Below are 23,623 nucleotides of genomic sequence, written 5' to 3'. Positions count from 1 at the left end.
ATCAGGGGGCATTTCAAGGATCAAGTTATTTATTTACATATAACCTGAACGTTGACAACTTAAAGGAGGCTATATTTCATTTATGCATTTGGCAGAAGCTTTACTCCGAAGCAACTTACAGTGCATTACAAGGTATACATTATCATCACTATGTGTGTTTCCTGGGTTCGAACCCATGACCATTTGCGCTGCTAACTGTGCTATACAGGAAAATGCTTATAAAGATGCAAAAGCTATCATGCAAGCTTTTTGTAATACAAAGTAGAGGTTTTTAAGACGCAGTCTTAACGTCACGACTATGTTTATGCACTGGTTTTTATAAAAGAGGAAACTGATGTGACCACATACAAGTCTACTTCAAAACCGATTCATTATTACATAATAAGAGTCTCATAAAAAGAAAATCTAATCAAACAGTCACAAAGCCACTGGTGTAATAAAGACAACACTGCAGCCTGCACATCCTCAAAAAGATCAACAATCCCAATCCCTCCAGCAAAACAATACAGCGTCTGTCAGTCAGGTGTTTTTCCTCAATCCTAGACAGGGAGCATATTCATTATTAATCCTTGTACACCATTTTAGAAACCCAACGTGATTTACAAATAAATGCTACAATAACAATATACAACAGTAGGTTATGAGTTACCATAAATTGCATTATCTACCAAATAAAGTTCAAATAAATTTGCTCACTTTATTTATCACTATTCACAGATGTTTTTCATTTATTTAATTAAACAAAGCTTTACTATATTCCACTTACATAATGCGTCAATTGTTTTTACGGTAAGCGTGGGAAGGTTCAACCGAGAGGCCAGATTACAGCGAGGATTTCTAGAACCGGATTAACCGTAGATTTAAGAACCTTATTTAGTCACAAGAAGTGAAAATAATCAATAAGCCTGTCTGTGGAGTACGTATAAAAGGGCTTTTGCTCAGTGTAGACAACACAAGACTGTGGAGAAGCACAGAGAAAGATCCTACATCACAGAATCACTCCAAAACAAACAGGTAAGATACAGTGTTATTACATTATGTAGGCCTTTCGGGGTCATGCGGTTAACAAAAATGCAGACCAGCACTCTCTTTGTATATTAACTAATTGTAGTAACTGTTGGAATATAAGGCAAGCGTTTCATTTGTACATGTGTGCTATACAGAATGGAATATTACAAGTTTGCTCTGCTGGTGGTTTTTCTATCCTACGTTGAACGCTGTTGGTCTGCTTCTTGCGTGGTGGACAGTTTTCAAGTCAAGGACAACTTTGATCCGAAGCGGGTATGGGTGTAGCTCTGAAACATTTCATTTCTAATGTTAATTGAAAACATGTGAGATGTTTATGGGTTTTGTGTCTTGTAGTATGCAGGTAAATGGTATGCTCAGCAGAAGAAAGATCCAGAGGGACTTTTCCTACAGGACAACATCTCTGCCGAATACACTATTGATGATGATGGCACCATGACGGCCTCTTCCAAGGGTCGCGTTACTCTTTTCGGGTCAGTGAAACAATAAATCATGTGATATTTACAATAAAAGCTGGTTTACAGGGCTTTGGTTTTAGACTAGCAAGTAAGCCCCAACATGGTCACACCAGGAGAAGAGCAAAACCAGCCTTAATCAGCTAAGACCAGTTTAACCATCTTAAGTTGGTTTAAAGGGACACTCCACTTTTTAAAAAATATGCTAATTTTTCAGCTCCATTACAGTTAAACATTTGATTTTTACCATTTTGGAATCCATTCAGCTGATCTCCGGATCTGGCACTACCACTTTTAGCATAGCTTAGCATAATCCATTGAATCGGATTAGACCATTAGCATCGCGCTCAAAAATATAGAGTTTCAATATTTTTCCTATTTAAAACTTGACTCTTCTGTAGTTACATCGTGTACTAAGACCGACAGAAAATTAAAAGTTGGTATGGCTAGGAACTATACTCTCATTCTGGCATAATTAAGGAATTGCTGCCGTAATATGGCCGCAGCAGGCGCAATGATATTACGCAGTGCCTGAAAATAGTCCCCTTGGTAACAGGAGACTATTTTCAGGCACTGTGTAATATCATTGCGCCTTCTGCAGCCATATTATGTAACTACAGAAGAGTCAAGTTTTAAATAGGAAAAATATCGGAACGCTTTGGTTATTTTTTAGTGCGATGCTAATGGTCTAATCAGATTCAATGGATTATGCTAAGCTATGCTAAAATTGGTACTGCCAGACCCCGGAAATCAGCTGAATGGATTCCAAAACGGTAAAAATCAAATGTTTAACTCTAGGGCAGCTGAAAAATGAGCATATTTAAAAAAAAAAGTGGAGTGTCCCTTTTAGCATTTCTACAGCATGAAGGGTATTATAACATAATAAGGAAATCTTAAAAACCCAGTTTAAATAAATAATTAAGCATTGACGTCATGCTAAACCTAATCCTCCAATCTGTTTACAGGTTCTGGGTTGTGTGTGCTGACATGGCCGCCCAGTACAACGTGCCTGACCCCGCCACTCCTGGCAAGATGTTCATGAACTACCAGGGTCTGGCTAGCTACCTGTCTAGCGGAGGTATGTTATTATCGCTATACTTTATACTTAACTCAATGACTGCATCTACATGACAGGGAGTCGTATCACCACATTAATTATTTGGGTTGTTTTTTGTCTGTGCAGGTGACAACTATTGGGTCATTGACACCGATTATGACAACTACGCTATCACCTATGCTTGCCGCACCCTGAAGGACGATGGCACATGTGAGGATGGCTACGCTCTGGTCTTCTCACGCAATCCCCGCGGCCTGCCACCTGCAATCCAGCGTATCGTCCGCCAGAAGCAGGAAGAGATCTGCATGGCTGGTCAGTTTCAGCCAGTGCTGCAATCTGGTAAGTTCTGTTCTCGGCCTCGTGACTGCGTTACACATCAATTTAACATGGTCGTGTGCATTTTGCATATTAGGCCCCCTTTAAAGGAGCTAGAAGCACCCATGGCTCAAGAACCTTTAGAGTTGGGAAATTGTATTTATAACTTTATTTTTTCATCTCTTGTTTTACAGGGGCTTGCTAAAGTTTTGGAGCCAAATAAGAGGGAATTCTTCAGCATGATGGTATGAGATGAGGCGTCCGGGCCATTGCATTTCAGTACTGTAGAGATGTACAGAACAACACATCTACCAGGGAGAGAAACCAATTGAAACTTTATCTCAAGGGAATGTGGTGTTGTGTAATGTGTTTGTGAGAATAAATATTTTGTAAACAAAACTTAGTGGACTTTCATTTATCTAACTGGGTTAAAATGTGAATTTTCTTATTCAAAAAAGACATGAACTTACAGTAGTTGTCAATTTTGACGTGGCCTTACTTAGTCAATATTTAAGATATGCATGTTATATTTTCTTCACTCTAAAATGATTTGTTGGTTCAACTTAAAAAAGTAAGTTACCTGATTGCCTTAAAATTTTGACCACATGGGTTTCACATGTGTTTGTACTAGTGATGCACCGATGTATCGGCCGCCGATATTTATCGGACGATTTTTGATGAATTTGAAACCATCGGCATATCGGCAATAGCACGAGAAAAACAATCCGTATCGGCCTATTAATTAACTGCATAAAGAAATCCATTATATGTAAAAAAAACTAGTTAATGTTGTTAATAAAATAAATGCTGAACAGCAAAAACCACCTTTGAAGGTTGTCATGCTGTCTTATTATATTTGTTTTAGCTTAATTTGTGTCTCTCTTATTATGTTGGTCGGTTGAATGTTAATTAGATCAAATCCATTTTCAGTAAAAATAATTTGATGCAGAAATAAACTAGCAAATAGACCAACTGTATAGTATTGTATACAAGTGTTTAATATCGGTATCGGCCAGAAGTTGTCTGTTTAAATCGGTATCGGTCCCAAAAAATCCTATCGGTGCAACCCTAGTTTGTACCGAGCCCCTAAGCTGACATTGGAGTTAAAAAAATCTAATGTTTAGTTTCATATGCTCATGCGAAACCTTCATGTGCAGAATTTTTTTTTTAAGTTTAGTTTCGCGTGCGCACGTGAAACTATTGCGTGCGCACGTGAAACTGAAGGAGTATAGCATGCACACGAAACTAAACATTATTAAATTTTTTCTCCATGTCCCCTTATGGGCTCCGTATTTCTCACATGGGGAAACATTTCACATGTGATCAAGTGTTTTTTTCAGAGGTGAAATTGATGTTAGCACATGTGAAAATCATGTAAAATTCATGTGTTTTTTCTATAGATGGATACATATTATATGAAGGTAGTCCCTCACAAAAGGTTCATCTTATTTGGGGGGACCTTGTCATTATAAAGTTTGAAAACCCCTCCCGAATATAGTAGTTTAAATATACAAATGTGTCTCTTTCAACACGGAATGACCTTTAATTTGGCCCATCATGCCATGTGAGATAAGGAATAAAGATAAACTTCATTGACGCAGATGTTAATTAAACATTTTCTAAAATGAAACATTTATTGTTTTATTAGTACATTACAAAAATGTAAATTGAAATTAAATGCAAGGAATTAAAGTGAATTTTTTTATGCCCATGCATACTTGAAGGAGTATAGCATGCAACACAAAACTCAACGAACTCGGGTACTATAGGCTAATAATGGAGAGGTCAAGGCAGTGGCACACAGACAAAAGGAAATTTTAAAATGATTGGCAAAAGAATTTCAACTTACCTTTGAAAATAAAACTGAATTAGTTATGTTTGGTTATTTATTTTTTAAATATTACAAAATTATAAGCTAGGAGAATCAGGGCAACTTTAATTTTAACATAACAAAGCAACATTTACTTTCAGCCGACTGCCCTCAGTCAGGTTTGATTTTTGACCCTTGGTAGGCACCCTTCTAGGATAACTGTACAGGGGTCTTGTCTTGCAAAGGGTGCTGACGTGATTTCCTCAATCTATAATAAATCCTATAACAGATTTATCTACAAAAGGTTAATACCTTCTAACTTTCTTGTTATGACTGCCATTGAGTATTCTAATGCCAGCTGGTGTCTCTTGTAGACAGAACAGATTGTCTGTAACAACTCTTTGAAAAAGGCAGAGATAATGACATAAGGGGCTTTAGAAGCTCAGTCAAAATTACCATGTGCGCAAGAGGTGTGGATTCGTAATGTGGCGCAGATTTGTTTGCACATATACTTACAGTACCATACAAGAGATGTATGCTTATTGTGTTTTATTAAATAAAAATCACAGATTGCAAGCTTGTTACGAGTATGACATCATTTGTATTTTGGGTAAACTTACTACTTTTCCAGCATACTCCAACAAGGTGAGCAAAAGTCATTCAGACAACACCCTACCGTTTTATCCAAAGTGACTTACAGTGCATTCAAGATATAAACAGTATATTTGATCAATATGTGTGTTCCCACAATGTAATACGTTACCATTTGAGCTACAGGAACTTTTCTTTATGCAGCGAGCATGTGGACCAGTGATTATACAATAACTCGAGATGCTATTTCTGTAATATTGTGTGATTTAATGGCACACCCCGGTAAACTTGCTAAAGTTTACCTATCTCTAAGAACCATCTGCATAACTGCAGCAATGAAACTTCGCTGAAGAGCAGAACCATTGCAACATCATAAATGTTTCAAAACACTGCAATTTACACTCAGCAATAAGTAACCATAGTTATTATAAATCCCAACCACTCATAACCATTAACAAGATTACAGAATGTCAGCAAATACAAGGAAATTATTGACCTGTGTTCAAAAGATAATTAACCTGGGCTCATGCTTTTTTTTGCTGTAGAAAGACATTTTTAAAAGGTCACAAGTCAAAACTCTTGTAGGGCTATTAAAGCCAGCAGTGTACTGGGTAGAGCATTGTACTGTATTAGGGTTATGGGTTTGATTCTCAGGTCACACAAATACAGATAAAATGTATAGCTTGAATGAACTATTAGTTGGTTAGGATAAAAGCATCTGTCAAGGAAGCACAGGATAGTATTTGTTATGAAAAGCAACATATTCATTGCTCCAGTCTAAACTAACAACAAGAAAAGCTTGGAATTTGTAACTTATGCAGTGCTCATTTAAACAATTCGTAGTAGCAGAGTTAATAAGTAAATTACTTCGTATTCTTATACTCATAATGGAGAGCATGCTGACAAGATTTAGCAAGATCTTTGTTGCATTACATTCACAGGATTTGTCCCATCATGAGGATTAAAGGGATAGTTCACCCAACAATTCGGTCATCATTTACTTGCCCTCAGTTGTTTCAAACCTGTATACATTTCTTTGCTCTGCTGAACACAAAGGAAGATATTTTCAGCAATGTTTATACCCACCCCGTTTTTGAGCACCATTGACTTCTATAGTATTTTTCTTACTATGGACGTCAATGGTGCTTCAGTGCTCCTGCTTGATTACAAAAATCTTCCTTTGTGTTCAGCAGGGCAAAGAAATTAATACAAGAAACATAATGGATTCAATTGTCCATGTCTTGGGCGTCTTACACAGTGGCTCAGATTCATCACATTCATTATCTTCACATGCATTCATCAATCCATATACGCATGTTAAGAAATTCTAGTCTGTGACAGAGGGTGGCAGTGTTTCTATGGTGATCAGCTCAGCAGCCCATAGCCCCTCCCTCTCGCTCTCTTCCTTTATCTTGATCTGTCTATGATTGGTTACTGAGCGTTAAGCAACAAAGCAATATCTTTACCCACAATCCTTTGCCTCTGTCAGAATAGCTAACCAGCTACCGCTCATTGGGAAATTTAACAGTACAGGCATGGCAAATGTGTCCTCCATTCTCATCATTCGCTCCTATGCTAAGGGTGAGTCACTGTTTCTGTCCCAATATATTCTTCCTCACTGACTATATGGGGGAGGTCTTACTGTAGATTAGGTTTAATTACAACACATAGTAGCACGAGAACATAGGAAATGTAGAAAAGCAACAAAAAGGTAATGCACATTTATATAATTATTACAATTTATTTTATAAGAATATATTTTAATCTGTGATGAAAACCATTTACTATACTATATACAATAATTCATTTCTGCCCTAGCTTGTGTACTAATTTTTGTTTATACTGTAAACTTTGCATTGTGGACTGTTACGGTTGCGCTGATGAAATTTTGATGTGATGTTTCTCATTTTTAGTCATTTTGAATAAAAGCACCTCTCAAATGAAATGTAAATTTAACCACATGTTATCTAAACTGACACTCTTTTTACACTTGTTCTGGTCAAAACGCCAACAAGCATGTTTTACATGAGACATTTTCATTTAGTCAAGAATCATATATCCAGTTTTGCCTCACTTACAAGCCATGAGTCATAATTCATAACTTGAGATCTATACAACCTGTCAGACTTGACAAAGTGCATACGTATAATAAATAAAGCACAAAGGGCAACATTTTTCCTACATACAGAGTTATTATTCTAACAGATGACAATAGAGGATCACAGGTCATTGCATAAACTAACAGACTGTCTGAACTGACCTTTGTGACAACATTTATTGACATAATAGTAATGCGTTAATTGATAAATAATAAAAGCGTGGGGCAAAGCATGCTGTATCTGTAACACCAGAAACTACCACAAATATAACCTGTACCTATTTATTATCTGACCAATACTGTTATTAAAGATTTAGACAGGATTCAAACCACTATCATCAGACACTCACAAGGGACCTATGTCTAAAACCAGAACATTCATGATAAAAGCCTGTATTCATTGACTGAGTCATGCTGAAACGTGTCAAATTCAAATGAGTACGTTAATTTTATAAACTCATTTAATTTACAATAGATGACTTTGTTTTTGCCATTTTCATTATTCAAATGTATTTAACAGACATATTGTGCTCTGTGTGATTAGAACAAGTAAAATATTTACTTTGGTGCTGTTACCAGGATGCCTCATAATTGCTCAATGCGCAAACCATTACAAAGTAGCATATGTTTAACCCAAAAGACACACAAAACTTGCATCTTCTAATTTATCAGCCAATGAGAACAACTGGTGGTTAGGTGGGTGGGGGTAGGGGGTGGATGGGCTCCCTTAAGGTTTTCGTATACAGTACTACAGCACAAACTTTCATTCTGCTTTTGGGTTTTGCTGGTGGCAGGCATTGTAAAATTTTAAGCATCTTGTGCAGACTGGTTGTTTTTTTGTGACTTTTAAAAGAAAGACTTATTCAGGTAAGTGATGGGCATGCTTTTCTACATACCTTAAGCTTTTTCAAGCCTATGGACATTTATGACACACAATGCACTTAACCGAAAATAAATTTTTTTTATTGTTTTAAAAAGTTTTGCACAATTGTATTAATATTACGCTTTGTAATTTCATAAATTTGTGAATCCAAGTTGGATACAAACCAATGACATAATTACTTTTTTTTTTTTTATAAAACATCAAAATGACTAAATATTCTTCATTTCGTTCTATGCAACAATCAAATTATATTACATATGAGGAGCTCAGATGCAAAAGCCGCTAAACACCACCTGTGTCAAAAATTTGATATTTACCGAATGCTCTCGGTATGATCAAATCCTTTCACTTCAAACACCACAATGCATAAAATGAAGAAACAAATAAAGGTTTTTTTTAAGAAGGTTTGCAAAATATTGGGATACTGACCAAATTTTTAGCCTTTAATTAATTTATTGTTATTTATTTTGAGCCTATCTATTCAGAATGGACAGTAAAGATTCTGGACACTGGAGCCTTTAAAAAAGGGAAAAAAATGATTTTTTGCATGTATTTAAAGGGTTTGCAGTGAACTTTGTTAAATACTAATAAAACTAATAAATTAGGGAAAAAAGGCATTTCAATTACTCACTTATAAACTTTTCATTGCTATGCAAGGGAAATTACTGAATCTAAACAAAAAAGCCTGATAAAAAATGCTAATTTACAAGAAAACGCCAGAAGCACTTAGAGCAGGGGTGTCAAACTCATTTTAGGCTGAGGGCCGGATGGTAAATAACGCCACGATGTGAGGGTCGAATAATTTTTTAAAACCTTAGCTTGCTGATAATTGTGTTAAAATTAACTAAACAAACTTATTCATTAGCAAGAAAACTAGAGAAACACACAGCTCTGTGAAAACTACATTTCATAAGTCACACTCATACTGTACATAGCCTACTATAAACAAATTTACGAAACTTTGGAAACTGTCATCTTTGCTCTCCAGGCAGAGAGTAGACACAGAGATGCTGCTGAGCGGGCGGGAAAACACGAAGTGGATTACCGTAATTAGTGGATCTTTAGCAGAGCGGTAACATAAACGGCAAGTTTTTGAGCACCGTGTTAAGTCTATGTTCCACGTTTTGCTGCTTTCCGCAAGTCTCTCAGGGTGTTTTCACACCTAGTTCATTTGAGCCCTCCAAACGCTCTCAGAGCAGTTCAGGGTGTATATGTGAACAAAGCAAGTGATCTCAGACCCCCCTAAAAGGATCCAAAAGTGAACCGAACTCAGACCACGTCTGGAGGTGGTTTGAGTACGGTTCGCTTCTGGGTTCTTTTGTGGTTCGATTTCTTTTGGATATGTGAAATCAATGAGGTCCCGGTCCGCTTCGCGTGCCGTTTTGATATTGTGTCAAAATCAACTGCTACACAGAAAGCTGGAGTCTGAGTTCTTATGAACTTGTATTGTGAACAAGAAATGGTCTGAGATCACTTCAGTTCTGAAGAGGACCAGAAAAAGATCTGGGTCCTCTTTTGAGTCCACTATATTGTGAACACCAAAAGGACTGAGGTCACATTCGGCTAGTTCCCTTTCTGGGTGAACTGGGTTTGGTTCTTTTAAAATGAACTAAATGTGAAAACACCCTCATATTAAAAATGAACTAGACAGCCGCCTGAAAGGATTTTTTAAATATGTATTTAATATTTAATAAAACTGTATAAATCATCAGGCGGGCCGGATTGGACACCTTTGTGGGCCGTATTTGGCCTGCGGGCCGCATGTTTGACACCCCTCACTTTAGAGTGTTTTGCATCTGACCTCTTCATATGAATGATATCTGCAAATACTGATGATTCTGCTCTTTACTGTTTTGTCTTTGTTTTAAATGAATAATTATTTACACAATTTTGAAAGAATGGGTTCACATACTGCCAATGTCCAAAAATGTGCTTTAATTTGACAATACCAATATATTGGTGCATTTTTCATTTATTATACCACAGGCCTTGTTGAATGCTGATTGGTTTAGAATTGATCCATGGGTGTTGTTCTATTTTTCTGTAAAACGCACACCTGACCTTTCAAATGTCTTAAAATAAACACCAAAGCAATTTCTGTGGTAACCATGGTATAAGCGGAATAATTGACTTTTAATTATCCTTTTAATTATTTGAAAATAATGCACACCTGTGGTGTAACATCATGACCCGACCACGTTATAATTCTCGTCGTCAATTATTCCTTACTTAATCCTGTCAATATATGTAAATTTTATTAATAGGATTAATCCCTTGAGATGTAACATCTCGTTTTCGAGGGGGTCTTAACATACATAGACATGCAATCATGCAAAACATAACAAAATAACAATTGGCATATAAACTTCATAACAGTGTTGGTTGACAAATCAGTAGGTGTTTGTTTCCAAGCTTTTGCTTCCTAGTTTCACCCTACTATCATGCAATGATAATAGAAATATGTGAAAATCTTTGCCAATGATTGTAAAGCGTTGCTGTGAGCACTTTAAGCAAATCTAACTCTCTGATAAGTGTATCACCATTGACATAATTGTGTCAACTTCTCTTACCAATACTGACTGGAGGAAGCAAGACTTAAATCGCTTTGATTAATCAATCACTCTTATTTAACGGCCATACTGTTTGACCTTTGAAAGACTTACTGATCAAACACAGCTTTTATCAGCTCTTTTTTTTCTCTTTTTCAGGAGCTGTCCTAAACATCCCATCATCACATGGCTCCCTCATCAGCGGAAGCCATGGATGACCTGACGCCTACGATTGTAGGCCCTCTGAAGCGCAAAGTACATCCGAAGAGAAGACCTGCTGAGATCATAAAGACCAAACTGCAGCGAAACCTTTCGTGTTCGGCATCTAAAGTGAAGAACACTCTAACAGGCTTTTTCCCTGTTGTGCAATGGCTTCCAAAATACAAGGTAAAGGATTATATATGGGGAGATCTGATGTCTGGGCTGATCATTGGCATCATACTGATCCCACAAGCCATTGCATACTGCCTGCTGGCGGGCTTGGAACCTATCTACGGCTTGTACACGTCATTTTTTTCAAACATCATATATTTTTTTATGGGAACATCGAGACATGTATCTGTGGGTATCTTTAGCCTCATGAGTCTGATGATTGGACAAGTTGTGGATCGAGAGGTCTTTCTAGCAGGCTTTGATCTAAACGAAGACAGTAAGCAGAACGCATTTGATGTCAGGTTAAATGAAACTTGGGAAAGCAACACCACTGTCAACCCGAAAATGATGGTATTGAATATGGAATGTGGAAAGGAATGCTACGCCATCGGCATTGCTACGGCTGTAACCTTTCTTGCTGGAATCTACCAGGTACACATTTTTAATTCTTACATCTATATAACAATACAACAATGAATGTTGCTTTATTAAAAGTAATTGGTTTTATTTCTTTAGGTTCTGATGGCTGTGCTTAGATTGGGCTTCGTCTCGGTTTATCTCTCTGCTCCTATGCTTGATGGCTTTGCCACTGGTGCATCTTGCACCATCCTTACTGTCCAGGCAAAGTATTTGCTCGGCCTTAAGATCCCTCGCCACCAAGGTTACGGCACGGTTGTAGTCACCTGGATCAACATCTTCAAGAACATTCACAATACAAACTTCTGTGATTTGATAACAAGTGCCATTTGCATCATAATACTAGTCGGAGGAAAGGAGATCCAAGATCGGTACAAAGACCGTCTGAAGATTCCTCTCCCAACAGAACTGGTGGTAGTTGCACTTGCCACTATAGTTTCCCACTTTGCAGATCTAAATGGGCAATATAGCTCAAGCATCTCAGGTGAGATTCCAACTGGTTTCATCCCCCCAAAAGTGCCTAGCTTTGAACTGATGCCCAGGGTAGCCTGGGATGCCATTCCATTAGCGGTTATAAGTTTTGCATTTACAGTTTCACTGTCTGAGATGTTTGCCAAGAAGAACGGATACACAGTTAGACCCAACCAAGAGATGATAGCGATCGGGTTCTGCAACATAATTCCATCTTTTTTCCATTCTTTCACTACTAGCGCTGCTCTTGCCAAGACTATGGTGAAAGATTCGGCAGGTTGCAAGACTCAGATCTCCAGCCTAGTGAGTGCCTTAGTGGTTCTCCTTGTTCTTCTCTTTTTCGCACCATTTTTCTACGCCCTGCAGAAATGCGTCCTCGCCTGCATCATCATCGTCAGTCTGCGGGGTGCCCTGCATAAATTTCTAGACGTCCCGAAGCAATGGCGCACAAGCAAGAGCGAAACGGTTGTCTGGATGGTGACCATGTGCTCCACTGCTCTGATCAGTGTGGAGCTTGGGTTGCTGATTGGTGTGCTCTTCTCCATGATTTGTGTGGTGGCGCAGACTCAAAATCCTAAGATTGCTTTGCTTGGACAAATTGAACAAACCAATGACTATGAAGACATGGCAGAATATGAGGATCTTTCACCTGTTCCCAAAGTGAAGATCTTTCGATTTCAGGCTCCTTTGTATTACGCCAACAAAGACTACTTTTTAAAGTCATTATATAAAGCAACTGATCTTGACCCGTTCGTTGAAATGAACCGTAGAAGAAAACTAGAGAAAAAAGCTAGGGAAAAGGTAGCAAAAAAGAATAACGGTGTGGACCAAACAAATGGAGACGTTACTATAAATTTGATTTCAAAAGAGTTGGATTTTCATACTATCATCTTGGACTGCTCCTCCATTTCATTTATAGACACAACAGGAGTGAACACCCTTAAAACGGTATTAAAAGACTATAAGGGTGTTGGTGTGAATGTAATTCTGGCTTGTTGCAACTCGACATTAATAGATTCTTTATCGAGAGGTTCGTTCTTTGGGGCTGGAGACCAAAATATGGAAAAACTGTCATTCCATACCGTCCATAGTGCTGTTTGTTTTGCTAGCGGGACGGCGCAACCAGTTAATGACTCCTCTGTGTAATGTGTCCACAGTTTTATCAGCAAAAGAGCTATTTTCTGTTCAAACATTTCCTGAAACATTTAACCTGGAAAATGCTCTCGTGTTAAACAGGTTTATGAAATCAAAAGTCTACTCCTGTTTGAGTCTCAAGTGAATTTTCGGCATGGTTGTTTTCAGAATGCCTTTTCGTGTAAATGTGCTTTTTTACAAAGATTTTACAAAAATGTTAAAAAGATAAAAAGTTAATATTTGTAATAATTTGTATTTGGTATACTTTTAATGACAACTATCATGACTTTCAACAGTATAAGAATACTGTGACAGATCTGTGAAATACCCTGTGATTCTGATGCATTACATTCCATTAATCTGAAACGATATCTGAGGTATTTTTTATAGAGATTTTATTATTAATTGTATATTTCACATAATTTAAAAAAAATTGTTTTATGATCTTGGCTAAATAAAAGAAACCATCAGGGATGGATTTCATTTTTAATCTTATATGAATCATTTGTTTATGCTTCACACACATGCAACACAGCCTATATTACCTTGACAAATAGATGCTTTGCTCAGAAACGTACACTATGCAAAGGTTGCCTTACAACTTACCGTTCTTTTATTGAAGATACTCCACAAATACTCCATCATGTTTTGAAGTTTGATAAGGAAATTAAATCAGCTTACCTTTTGGTGGCTCATCTTAGTCCAAAGTTACACAGCGGCATTGTCTGTCAGTTTGCACAGAAATACTACAACGCTAACATCCTTAAATATATGATTGCATAAACTGGAATAAAGAATAAACAACGCAAAGCCTTTTGTCACAAATAAATGTTTTTCTCTCTGACTGCGATATAACGTTATTCCGCTCCGGAACGCGTGGTGTCACTCTGTGCAGCCACACGACGCTGCAGCACGCGAGGAAGAGGGAAGAGACGTCATCGGAGATTCAAATTTTTACCGCTCGGAGTCGTCAGCTGTAGAGCGAGACGAGTTTTATTTCGTTCATATTTGATAGATTTTTAAGTTAAACAACGAATTGGCGTGATAATCGCGGTACAAAGATGTCTTGTCGACGAAGGTGAGTTTTGTGCAGCATTTAAAGAGCATGTAGATTAAACCGCAACAAAAGCCATTTATTTTGGCTGTGTCTTTAGTGCGCTTCTTTCTAGACTTCTGAAAAATACATTTATTTAAAATTTTTAACCTCTGTTAGTTCAATGCATTACATTTTGTATCTTACTTAGACAACATCCCCGACTTGTGGCTGGGAATATGAACTCACAAGCTAACGTAAAGACTCTAACGTTAAATGCATTGTGCATTACACCGAATGTCATTTAAGATCTAACCTAGTAGTAACTTCTTATTTATAAGTAATACACGTTCATAAGTAGCTTGTAGCTTGATAATAATTAAAAACAATGTTCATTGATGTAATAATTGCATGATATATTGCTGTAACCAGATGTTTTTTGTTTGGCATGTTTTGCCAGTGCTCATTGATCAATAGTCAGATAACGTTAATGTTACTGTAAACAAACTAACTACTTTACGTTAGCCTGTTGCCTCTTTACAGGTTTTAAGATGGCGACTAAGTTAAATTAGACTAGATGTTTTATTTGTCATTTCTTTATGTTGCATAGAAACGAAATTGTGTTTCACACGTCCATAGCTTTTAACATAAACAAAATCATAAAGAAATCATAAAACTGCTTTCTTACTGCTGTAGAAAGAAAACTATTTCGAGTTGCTCAAGTTTTTTTCTGCGGTATCTCTTTCCTGACTGCATCAATATAAACAATCCATAAAATTGGAGTCTTTCAGGATGCCACAAGCTCTCTGCACACACCGCTCTGCGTAGATGTCCTGTAGCTGTGGCAATGAGACACACTAGTTATCACAGATGTCAGGTGTAATAAGGTTATCCAGTGAATCTCATTTTATTGTGTGTCTTGTGTTTGTATAATCAGTGTGGCTATGGCATCCACTCTTGTAACGGACATCAATCATGCGATGGCCAGACTGGTGGATATATGGGACAGCATCGGCATCATGGAAGAACAGAGAGTGGAGCGAATGCAAACTGTGAAAAAGCATATAGATGTAAGTTGCCTTATGCATATGTATATTGTAAAGTACAATCTCATCCACCTTGCAGGCTTTAAACACTAGTAGTCAACATTTGAAGTGGATCAAACCTTTTATGAAAGTGTTTTTTAACCAATACACGTTCTTCTCTTAGGACAACTTTGAACTTTCTTTTATAATAATGCATAGGATATACCCAGTTAAACGTGTTGGAAAGGTTTAAATTGAAAATTGATTACTCTCTTTGTTTTTGTCAAAGTGAAAAGGAAACCATTTTCCATTTATTTTCCCATTGTATATACATATAAAGATGTTTTGGGTTTGAATTTGAATGATTTATTATGAAAAATTGAGCATTGTTTTACAGCTAACTGGATCGAACATATTAATATACGTTAATAATCAAACACTTGATTAAGAAAGGGAATATCCTATTCAAAGTTGATTTTACTGGGGAAATTTCCTATTCATAAAGTAAATGGTCTGACTCCAAACCAAATGTCTCTCATTTTAAAAATAAGATTAAGAATTATTGTATTAGCTAAAGAATTGTAAAAGTAAAAAATCAGATCGTATAAGATTACAAAACAAATATGACATTGCTAGTTAACTGGCACCCTTTTTTGTTTATTTAATTAATTTATTTAATTATCTCTGGCTTGTTGAATTTTTAATAATTGTATACTTTTTAAAATATAATTTTGTGTACTGTTTTAATTGTCATGTTTCTCATTCTACTGTTGTATAAAAATTAAAAGAAAGAAGAAAGAGGGCCGTTTAAAAAATGACTTAACTTTTTTGATCCACTTCAAATGTTGACTAGTACATTTAAAGGAATAGTTTACCCTAAAATGAAAATCAGCCCATATTTTACTCACCCTCAAGCAATCCTAGGTGCATTTGACTTCCTTCTTTCAGTAAAACACATTCAGAGTTATATTAAATAATATCCTGGCACTTTCAGCATTGGATAGTGCCCCATTTTTTTTTTAAACTCAAGTGCATCCATCCATCAAAAACTAATCCATACAGTTATTAATGTCTTCTGAGGGGAAGCAATGGGTTTTTGTAAGGAAATATTATAATTCAGACTTCTACTATGGTGGTATGCAAGTTTATGAGAGGGATCCTCAAGAAGATATTGAATAACTGTTTGGATTAGTTTTTGATGGATGGATGCACTTTTTGGAACTGTTAAAAATTGGACACTATCCATTAGGAGTAGGATATTATTTAAAGAGGCAATGTGGGACTTTTAAATGATCTTAGATCTGGACTGATCTGTTGGTTGCAATTCCTTATCTCGCCGCTAGAGTCCCACATTGTACTTTTAAAGGGGACATATCATGAAAATCTGACATCATGTTTAAGTGCTATAATTTGGGTCCCCAGTGCTTCTATCAACCTAGAAAATGTGAAAAAGATGAACCCAGTAACTAAGTTTTGGTAAACCATTCTCTGCAAGCATGTGAAAAAATAGGTCATTGAAATTTATCTCCCCCTGTGATGTCAGAAGGGGATAATACTGCCCCCTTAATCTGCACTATCCAACCACGGCACTGCCATTTAGTGCAGGGATCAGCTCATTTGCATTGTAAAGGACACACCCAAAACTGCAAATTTTTGCTCACATCTACAAAGTGGCAATTTTAACATGTTTTAATAAATTATCTATATGGTATTTTGAGCTTTACATATGTACTCTGGCGACACAAGAGATTTATTCGACATCTCAAAAAAGTTTTGTGAAATGTCCCCTTTAATGTAATATTATTGTTTGTCTGAGGGTGGGTAAAATATGGGCTAATTTTTTCATTTTAGGGTGAAGTGTCCCTTTAAGTCTGAAATGATTTGTGCTCTTCTAGGGTCTTTTGCATTCCATGATCACGGAGGAAGAGGCTTTAAGGCATCGCATCAAAACCGATATCATAATCTTCCAAAAACAATTAGATACATTGTGCTTGGAGCTGTCATTAGAACAATACAAAGTAAGTTTTATAACAGTTCTCAGTTGTCTAACAGATAAAATGTTTTATTTACCAACAAAGAATAAGGCAAAACATTTTCAAATGTTATACCGCAATCTTTAATAGCTGGAGGAAGGCCTCACGATTCTGCAGATGGAGAAGAACCTGCGTTGCCGCGCCGAGACTCTTCAGAAAGAGAAAAATGAACGCATGAGAGAGCTGAATGATCTAATGAAACAGGATGAGGAGTTGTGCGTGACACTGTGCGCCACACCCTACTATATCCCAACAGGAAGTGTGCCATCTCGAACCCAGCTACAGGAGCTTCAGCAGCACGTCGAGATGCTTAACAAAGAAAAGGCATGCAGTCACATTTTCTCATTTCTGTTTTTGTAAGGTGTTCCCCTTATCGCTGGATGACGTTGTGGTTTGTGGTGTGACCAGACTCTCTCTGTGTTTATAGGAGAGCAGAGTGAAGGTGTTCTCTGGCCTCAGGAAAGACATCAAGAGTGTGATGGACGAGATGGGACATGAACCCGACAGCAGTCTGGAAAGAGACTCGATCAGCCCCGACTCTGACATTTTTCTGCTCACAAATGACAACATCAAAGCCCTCAAACTGCTCCTCAGTCAGGTGATACCCTTGAAATGGTTAATTACTAACAAACGCAAATTTATTGATGTATAAACGGGGGCTAAAATAATAGTTTCACAGACAAAAGCAAATGTCAGGGCAAGCTGTTTTCAGTTCAAACAGCTCAAACATGCATTTTCGTATAGGATTAAGCTTAAGCCTTGTCTGCGAAACCAGGCAAAAATGTACTTAACCAAAATGCAGCAAAAATGTAATTACTGTTTATTCCCCACAGCTTGAAATAAAAAAGGAATCCTTGATTTCAGCAAGAGACAAACTCAAAGAGCAAGCTACGAGCCTGTGGTATCGCCTGAGTTGTCCGGAGCCGGAAGGCAAGGCATTCCGAGAGGATGCGATGAGCACTTTATCTGATGATATCAGACGGGTGAGAGTCATTTAACTCACAGGATGTCACATCATGTAATCTGAACCCTCACTGATCTTAACATTCCCTGGTGTTTACCACTGCATGTTAATGGAGTGTATTTCCTCTCACAGTGGCGGGGAGTAGTGGAACAGCTGAAGGAAATGCAGATGGCCCATCTGGAGGAGGTGATCGATAAGGTCCGACAGGAGCTTGTGGCTCTGTGGGACAAATGCATGTTCGGCCCAGAACAGAGAGAGCCGTTCAACGTTCACTTTTGTGATGGTAAGTTCAAAAAAAGTTCCAATACATTTGTCAGAGCTGATAGTTTGTATTGGGACTCTTATTACAGACTATTTATCAAATAAAGGCAAATGAAAAAACTTTAAAAAAATATATATATATATATATTTCTGCTGTTGAACAGATCATTACACAGAGGAGCTGTTGGCTTTACACGATGTTGAGCTGCTAAGAATGAAGTCCTTTTATGAGTCGGCACAGACAATACTTGAGGACCTGGAGAAGTGGAAGAAAAATTGGTCTCTCTTTCAAGAATTTGAGGTTCTTACGGGCCTCTGCGGCTCTGAGATTACTTTAAGCCTGGTTTATATTTAAAGGGACACTTAACTTTTTTTGAAAATATGCTCATTTTCCAGCTCCCCTAGAGTTAAACATTTTTATTTTCACCTTTTGGAATCCATGTGGCTGATCTTCGGGTCTGGCGGTAGCATTTTTAGCATAGCTTAGCATAATTCATTGAATCTGATTAGACCATTTAGCATCGCGCTCAAAAATAACCAAAGTTTCTATTTTATTTTTCCTATTTTAAACTTGAATCTTCTGTAGTCATATTGTGTATTAAGATAGACAGACAATTAAAAGTTGCGATTTTCTAGGCAATGATATTACACACTGCCCCAAAATAGTCCCCTGCTATTGAAAGACACCAAGGGGACTTTTATTTTCCGCCCGTCTTAGTACACGATGTAACCACAGAAGAGTCAAGTTTTAAATATCGAAACTCTTTGGTTATTTTTAACGTGATGCTAATGGTCTAATCAGATTCAATGGATTATGCTAAGCTATGCTAAAAGTGGTACCGCCAGACTCTGAGATCAGCTGAATGGATTCCAAAGCGGTAAAAATAAAATGTTTAACTCTGGGGGAGCTGGAAAGTGAGCATATTTTCCAAAAATGTGGTGTGTCCCTTTAAGCATTTGACTGGAGCTTTTATCCAGAAGGACTTGATAACAACATTTTCACATGTGTAATTGTCTTTATGTTTTTGTTGCTAGAGGAAAGCCGCAGATCCAACTCGATTTAGCAACAGAGGAGGATCTTTGCTTAGAGAAAGTAAAGACAGAGCCAAAGTGCAGAAACTACTTCCAAAGGTAAATTTTTAATTAAGAGAATAGTTTACATAACTACATTTCTGCCTTTTTTATTTACCATCATGCCATTCCAAACACATACAATGCTGTTGTTCTGAAAAAAGGACACAAAAGGAGAATCAAGCCTCAGAAAGCACAATAAATTAGTTTGGTATTTTTTTCTTTTAATGTTATTTTGTTTAAAAAGAGCTTTGTTTATTCGATTGTATAACTAATTGTGCATTTATACACACAGCTGGAGGAAGAGTTGAGAGGTTGTGTGGAAGACTGGGAAAAAAATAAGGGTGCATTCTTCCTAGTCCATGGGCAAAGAATCATGGATTATATATCTCGCCAATGGGAAGAGCATCGTTTACAGAAAGACAAGGAGAAGAACGAACGGGTTAATTTGATTTTATATGCATTTAGTTTATACCCAAAAGGGTGGTTTCTCAGACAGTCCTAGACTAAAATAAATGAAAACTTACGGACATATCTTAAAATCTATCCTTTGTTTTGCCTCAAAATGCACACAAGTGATGTTTTAGGAAGGCATGTTTGTTAAAACTAGTTATATTTCCTAATTAAACTAAGGCCTGGCTTAAACGAATCCCTGTCCGGGAAATCGCCCCTATGTCTTGATACATTTATGGACACCTCATTCCTTTATCAATTCCTGGATTTAACCTTGATGATTTGCCTGTTGCAGATGACAAAGAAAGCAGAAACCTCACAGTTTAAAACTCCAACAAAGAGACCTCTTGCAATAACCACCTCCACCCCAACACCTAAAAAAATTAAAAAGGTACTTAATGTTTCACTGAGACTGTTTAATTTGAAACAAGCATTTCAATGAACTGATTAAAAAACCTTTTTTTTGTCTGTAAGACACCCAGTCAGCTCGCTCCTCGCAGTGCCACTGCAAGTGCTATCAGCAGTGCCAGCAGCACCAGTAGTTCGTCCACATTTCTGGTTGTGCCAGGAAGGCCACCACTCTCTACCAAGGTAAAACTCCTATCTGGTACAGCCAAAATTGATTTAATCCATGTGAACAAGTTCCTTTGACTAACACTAGATGTCACTGCTGTGCAAGAACCAGAATCAAAGATGTGGCAAACTTGCAGTAGAGGTCAAATTCATCCCATTATTAGGGCTCGAGCACCGAGGAGCAGGCCAGAATGGCCTGCACCGTAGGTGCGAAGCCCTATTGTTTTTGCTCGGATTTATTATTTTTATTATTATTTTTTTTTTTTTTTTTTTTTTTATTTTTTTTAACACTTTTGGACTTTTTGGGGGCCTTAACATACTCGAAAACTCTTGAAAATTGGCACAGACGTCAGAGTCGTCCGTCATCGCAGAAATCCAAAGGCTGGAACACGGGCGTGGCACAGGGGCTCTGTAGCGCCCCCTGTAATGCAAAAAAAAACATTGATGCACAGATCGGGCAAAAATGTACGCACATGTACGAGACTTGGTACGCTTATAGACCTCATCGACCCGAACAACTTTCGCCCTCTAACATTTAAGCTCCGCCCAACAGGAAGTCGGCTATTTTGGATTGTTTAAAAAATGCATGCGTTGAACTTTTATATACTCCTCCCAGGGGATTCATGCGATTGACACCAAACGTGGTGAACATGATGTCGAGACATTGGACTTGCTAAATTGCGAAGGGATTTTTGATATCTCGAACGGTTCTGCCATGGCGAGGCGACAAAGTTGTGGCGAAATCAGAGAAACAGGAAGTGTCTAATATCTAGGGCAAAAAATGTCTTATTGTGATGACACACGGGGTGTTTGTTCGTCTGAAGATTCTGATCGCATCGATGTGCCTATTGTGACTCCCGGGTATAGCGCCACCACCAGGCGCCAGGAAGTGTGTTAGTCACAAAGCTGGATTTTTTTGACAGTTCCATGCAATGTTCTTTTAAATACTCCTTCTAGGATTTTCATGAGATTGACACCAGAAGTGGTCAACATGATGCCGAGACATTGTAGATGATAAATTGCGAAGGGATTTTTGATATCTCAAACGCTGTTCCCATGGCAACGCGTCAAACTTTACTTTCATTTTAAAGGCATATTTAAGCCTTTCTGTTGCATGCAGGAAACTTTTAAATACTCCTCCTAGGATTTTCATGAGATTGACACCAGAAGTGGTCAACATGATGCCAAGACATTGTAGATGAAAAATTGCGAAGGGATTTTTGATATCTCGAACGCTGTTCCCATGGCAACGCGTCAAACTTTACTTTCATTTTAAAGGCATATTTAAGCCTTTCAGTTGACACCAATGTTCTTTTAAATACTCCTTCTAGAATATTCATGAGATTGACACCAGAAGTGGTCAACATGATGCCGAGACATTGTAGATGATAAATTGCAAAGGGATTTTTGATATCTCAAATGCTGTTCCCATGGCAACGGGTCAAACTTTACTTTCATTTTAAAGGCTTATTTAAGCCTTTAAGTTAACGCCAATGTTCTTTTAAATACTCCTTCTAGAATATTCATGAGATTGACACCAGAAGTGGTCAACATGATGCCGAGACATTGTAGATGATACATTGCGAAGGGATTTTTGATATCTCGAACGCTGTTCCCATGGCAACGCGCCAAACTTTACTTTCATTTTAAAGGCTTATTTAAGCCTTTCAGTTGACGCCGATATTCTTTTAAATACTCCTTCTAGAATATTAATGAGATTGACACCAAAAGCGGGCAACATGATGCCGAGACATAGTAGATGATAAATTGCGAAGGGATTTTTGATATCTCGAACGCTGTTCCCATGGCAACGCCCCAAACTTTACATTTATTTCAGGCATATTTAGGACTCTTGGCGTGCTTAGATTAACCTAAAAGTCGGCACAAACATCAGAGTTGTTGGCTGTTCAGAGTGGACAAATAGGTCAGACAAAGGCGTGTCTCTTTAGTGGCTCACTAGCGCCCCCGTTTGTCTAAAATGTGGGGTTTTTCTTTTACCTACAGTCCCCAAATGGCTCAGTAACAACATTAAATAGCCCACTGATGTTTACCCACTTGATGCCCTTGCCCGCCGTGCATCGTTTTCTCGGACGCATCGTGTAGCGGTAAAAAAACGTGCGAGGGCCCGCCATTGCTGCTTGCAGCTATATTTATTTTTTTTTTTTTGTGGATTTTTATGATGATAATTTAAAAATGCTGGATTCATGTAGATCAGTCATACATAATATTTAATCCTAAACTGGGAAAATAATTAAATCTCAAAAATGCCCTAATTTTTTAGCTTATACAATGTTAGTTATTGCTTAGATATTCTATATAATTTAGTAGTTTATTATTATTTTTTTAATGTTCTGGTTTGTCCCAACAGAGGAATAAGACTGCTGAGTGTAGCGCAGGGCAACGTGCCCCACTGCAGGAGTTCAACAGTGAAAAAACCCCTGTAGCTATGACCTACTCTGATTTTACTGTAAGCCCAATCACTCAGCACTGGATCTATTAGAACTTAAATGGAGCATCAGTCTTAAAGCGGATGCTCATTATGACCACTAATTCACATGATAGTCAATATCATTAACATTTTAAAGCTTATGCGACGTAATATTGATTGATTGACTTAAGTTACTTTCTGTTTCTTCATTTATAGAGTGAACTCTCCAAGAAAGCCAGCTATGATGCATTTCTCAATTCAACTGTTAGAGACATGCACTGATCTGAAGGCCAACAAAACTGTTTACTTTTTATGTTATGTTATGTTTATATTTTTTAAGAAGCTTAGGTCAAAATAATTTCAGGGTCAACTCTGCGCTGGATAAGATCCTCTCTCGGATGTTTCTTTTATCTAGATTAGCTTTTTATGCTTTTTTATGATGGTTAGATTTCTTTCTTTTATTTTATGTATTTATATTTAATAAAAAACCTTTTATACATTTCCAATTATATATTTTTGGCTTTACAGGCTAGACATTTTTTAAATAAAGTTAAATAAATTTTAAACCCTTGATTCCTATGGTATACATTAGAAATGCACTAAA

At 37.4% G+C, this 23,623-nt stretch overlaps 3 protein-coding genes across 5 annotated transcripts; all 3 read left to right on the top strand.

Moving 5' to 3' along the window:
* The first annotated feature begins 796 nt into the window (after positions 1-796).
* Positions 797-3,246, top strand: rbp4l (retinol binding protein 4, like). The gene is made up of 6 exons (XM_065287761.1): positions 797-1,014; positions 1,164-1,281; positions 1,363-1,499; positions 2,447-2,559; positions 2,665-2,877; positions 3,048-3,246. The coding sequence occupies exons 2-6, from the start codon at positions 1,165-1,167 to the stop codon at positions 3,056-3,058; spliced, it is 591 nt and encodes a 196-aa protein (XP_065143833.1). The 5' UTR covers positions 797-1,014; position 1,164; the 3' UTR covers positions 3,059-3,246.
* Positions 3,247-6,700: 3,454 nt separating this feature from the next.
* Positions 6,701-13,582, top strand: slc26a1 (solute carrier family 26 member 1). 3 transcript variants are annotated; one of them, XM_065286779.1, is made up of 3 exons: positions 6,701-6,835; positions 10,944-11,588; positions 11,673-13,582. In XM_065286779.1, exons 2-3 carry the CDS (start codon positions 10,971-10,973, stop codon positions 13,188-13,190), a joined length of 2,136 nt encoding a protein of 711 aa, XP_065142851.1. In that variant the 5' UTR covers positions 6,701-6,835; positions 10,944-10,970; the 3' UTR covers positions 13,191-13,582. The 3 variants fall into 3 exon arrangements, with proteins under 3 accessions (XP_065142851.1, XP_065142852.1, XP_065142853.1); XM_065286780.1 differs by lacking the exon at positions 6,701-6,835 and adding an exon at positions 6,872-6,965; XM_065286781.1 differs by lacking the exon at positions 6,701-6,835 and adding an exon at positions 8,145-8,219.
* Positions 13,583-14,112: 530 nt separating this feature from the next.
* LOC135776224 (protein regulator of cytokinesis 1) lies at positions 14,113-23,589 on the top strand. The gene is made up of 14 exons (XM_065286777.1): positions 14,113-14,256; positions 15,149-15,281; positions 17,132-17,254; positions 17,360-17,593; positions 17,697-17,867; positions 18,103-18,252; positions 18,366-18,516; positions 18,659-18,795; positions 19,530-19,625; positions 19,861-20,007; positions 20,314-20,409; positions 20,493-20,609; positions 22,960-23,058; positions 23,236-23,589. The coding sequence occupies exons 1-14, from the start codon at positions 14,240-14,242 to the stop codon at positions 23,299-23,301; spliced, it is 1,737 nt and encodes a 578-aa protein (XP_065142849.1). The 5' UTR covers positions 14,113-14,239; the 3' UTR covers positions 23,302-23,589.
* The last annotated feature ends 34 nt before the right edge of the window (positions 23,590-23,623 follow it).

Source organism: Paramisgurnus dabryanus, chromosome 18 (genome assembly GCF_030506205.2).
Source record: "Paramisgurnus dabryanus chromosome 18, PD_genome_1.1, whole genome shotgun sequence".
Taxonomy (NCBI): Eukaryota; Metazoa; Chordata; class Actinopteri; order Cypriniformes; family Cobitidae; genus Paramisgurnus; species Paramisgurnus dabryanus.
The sequence above is the reverse complement of the archived record's forward strand: the minus strand, read 5'-3'. Positions and strand labels throughout refer to the sequence as shown.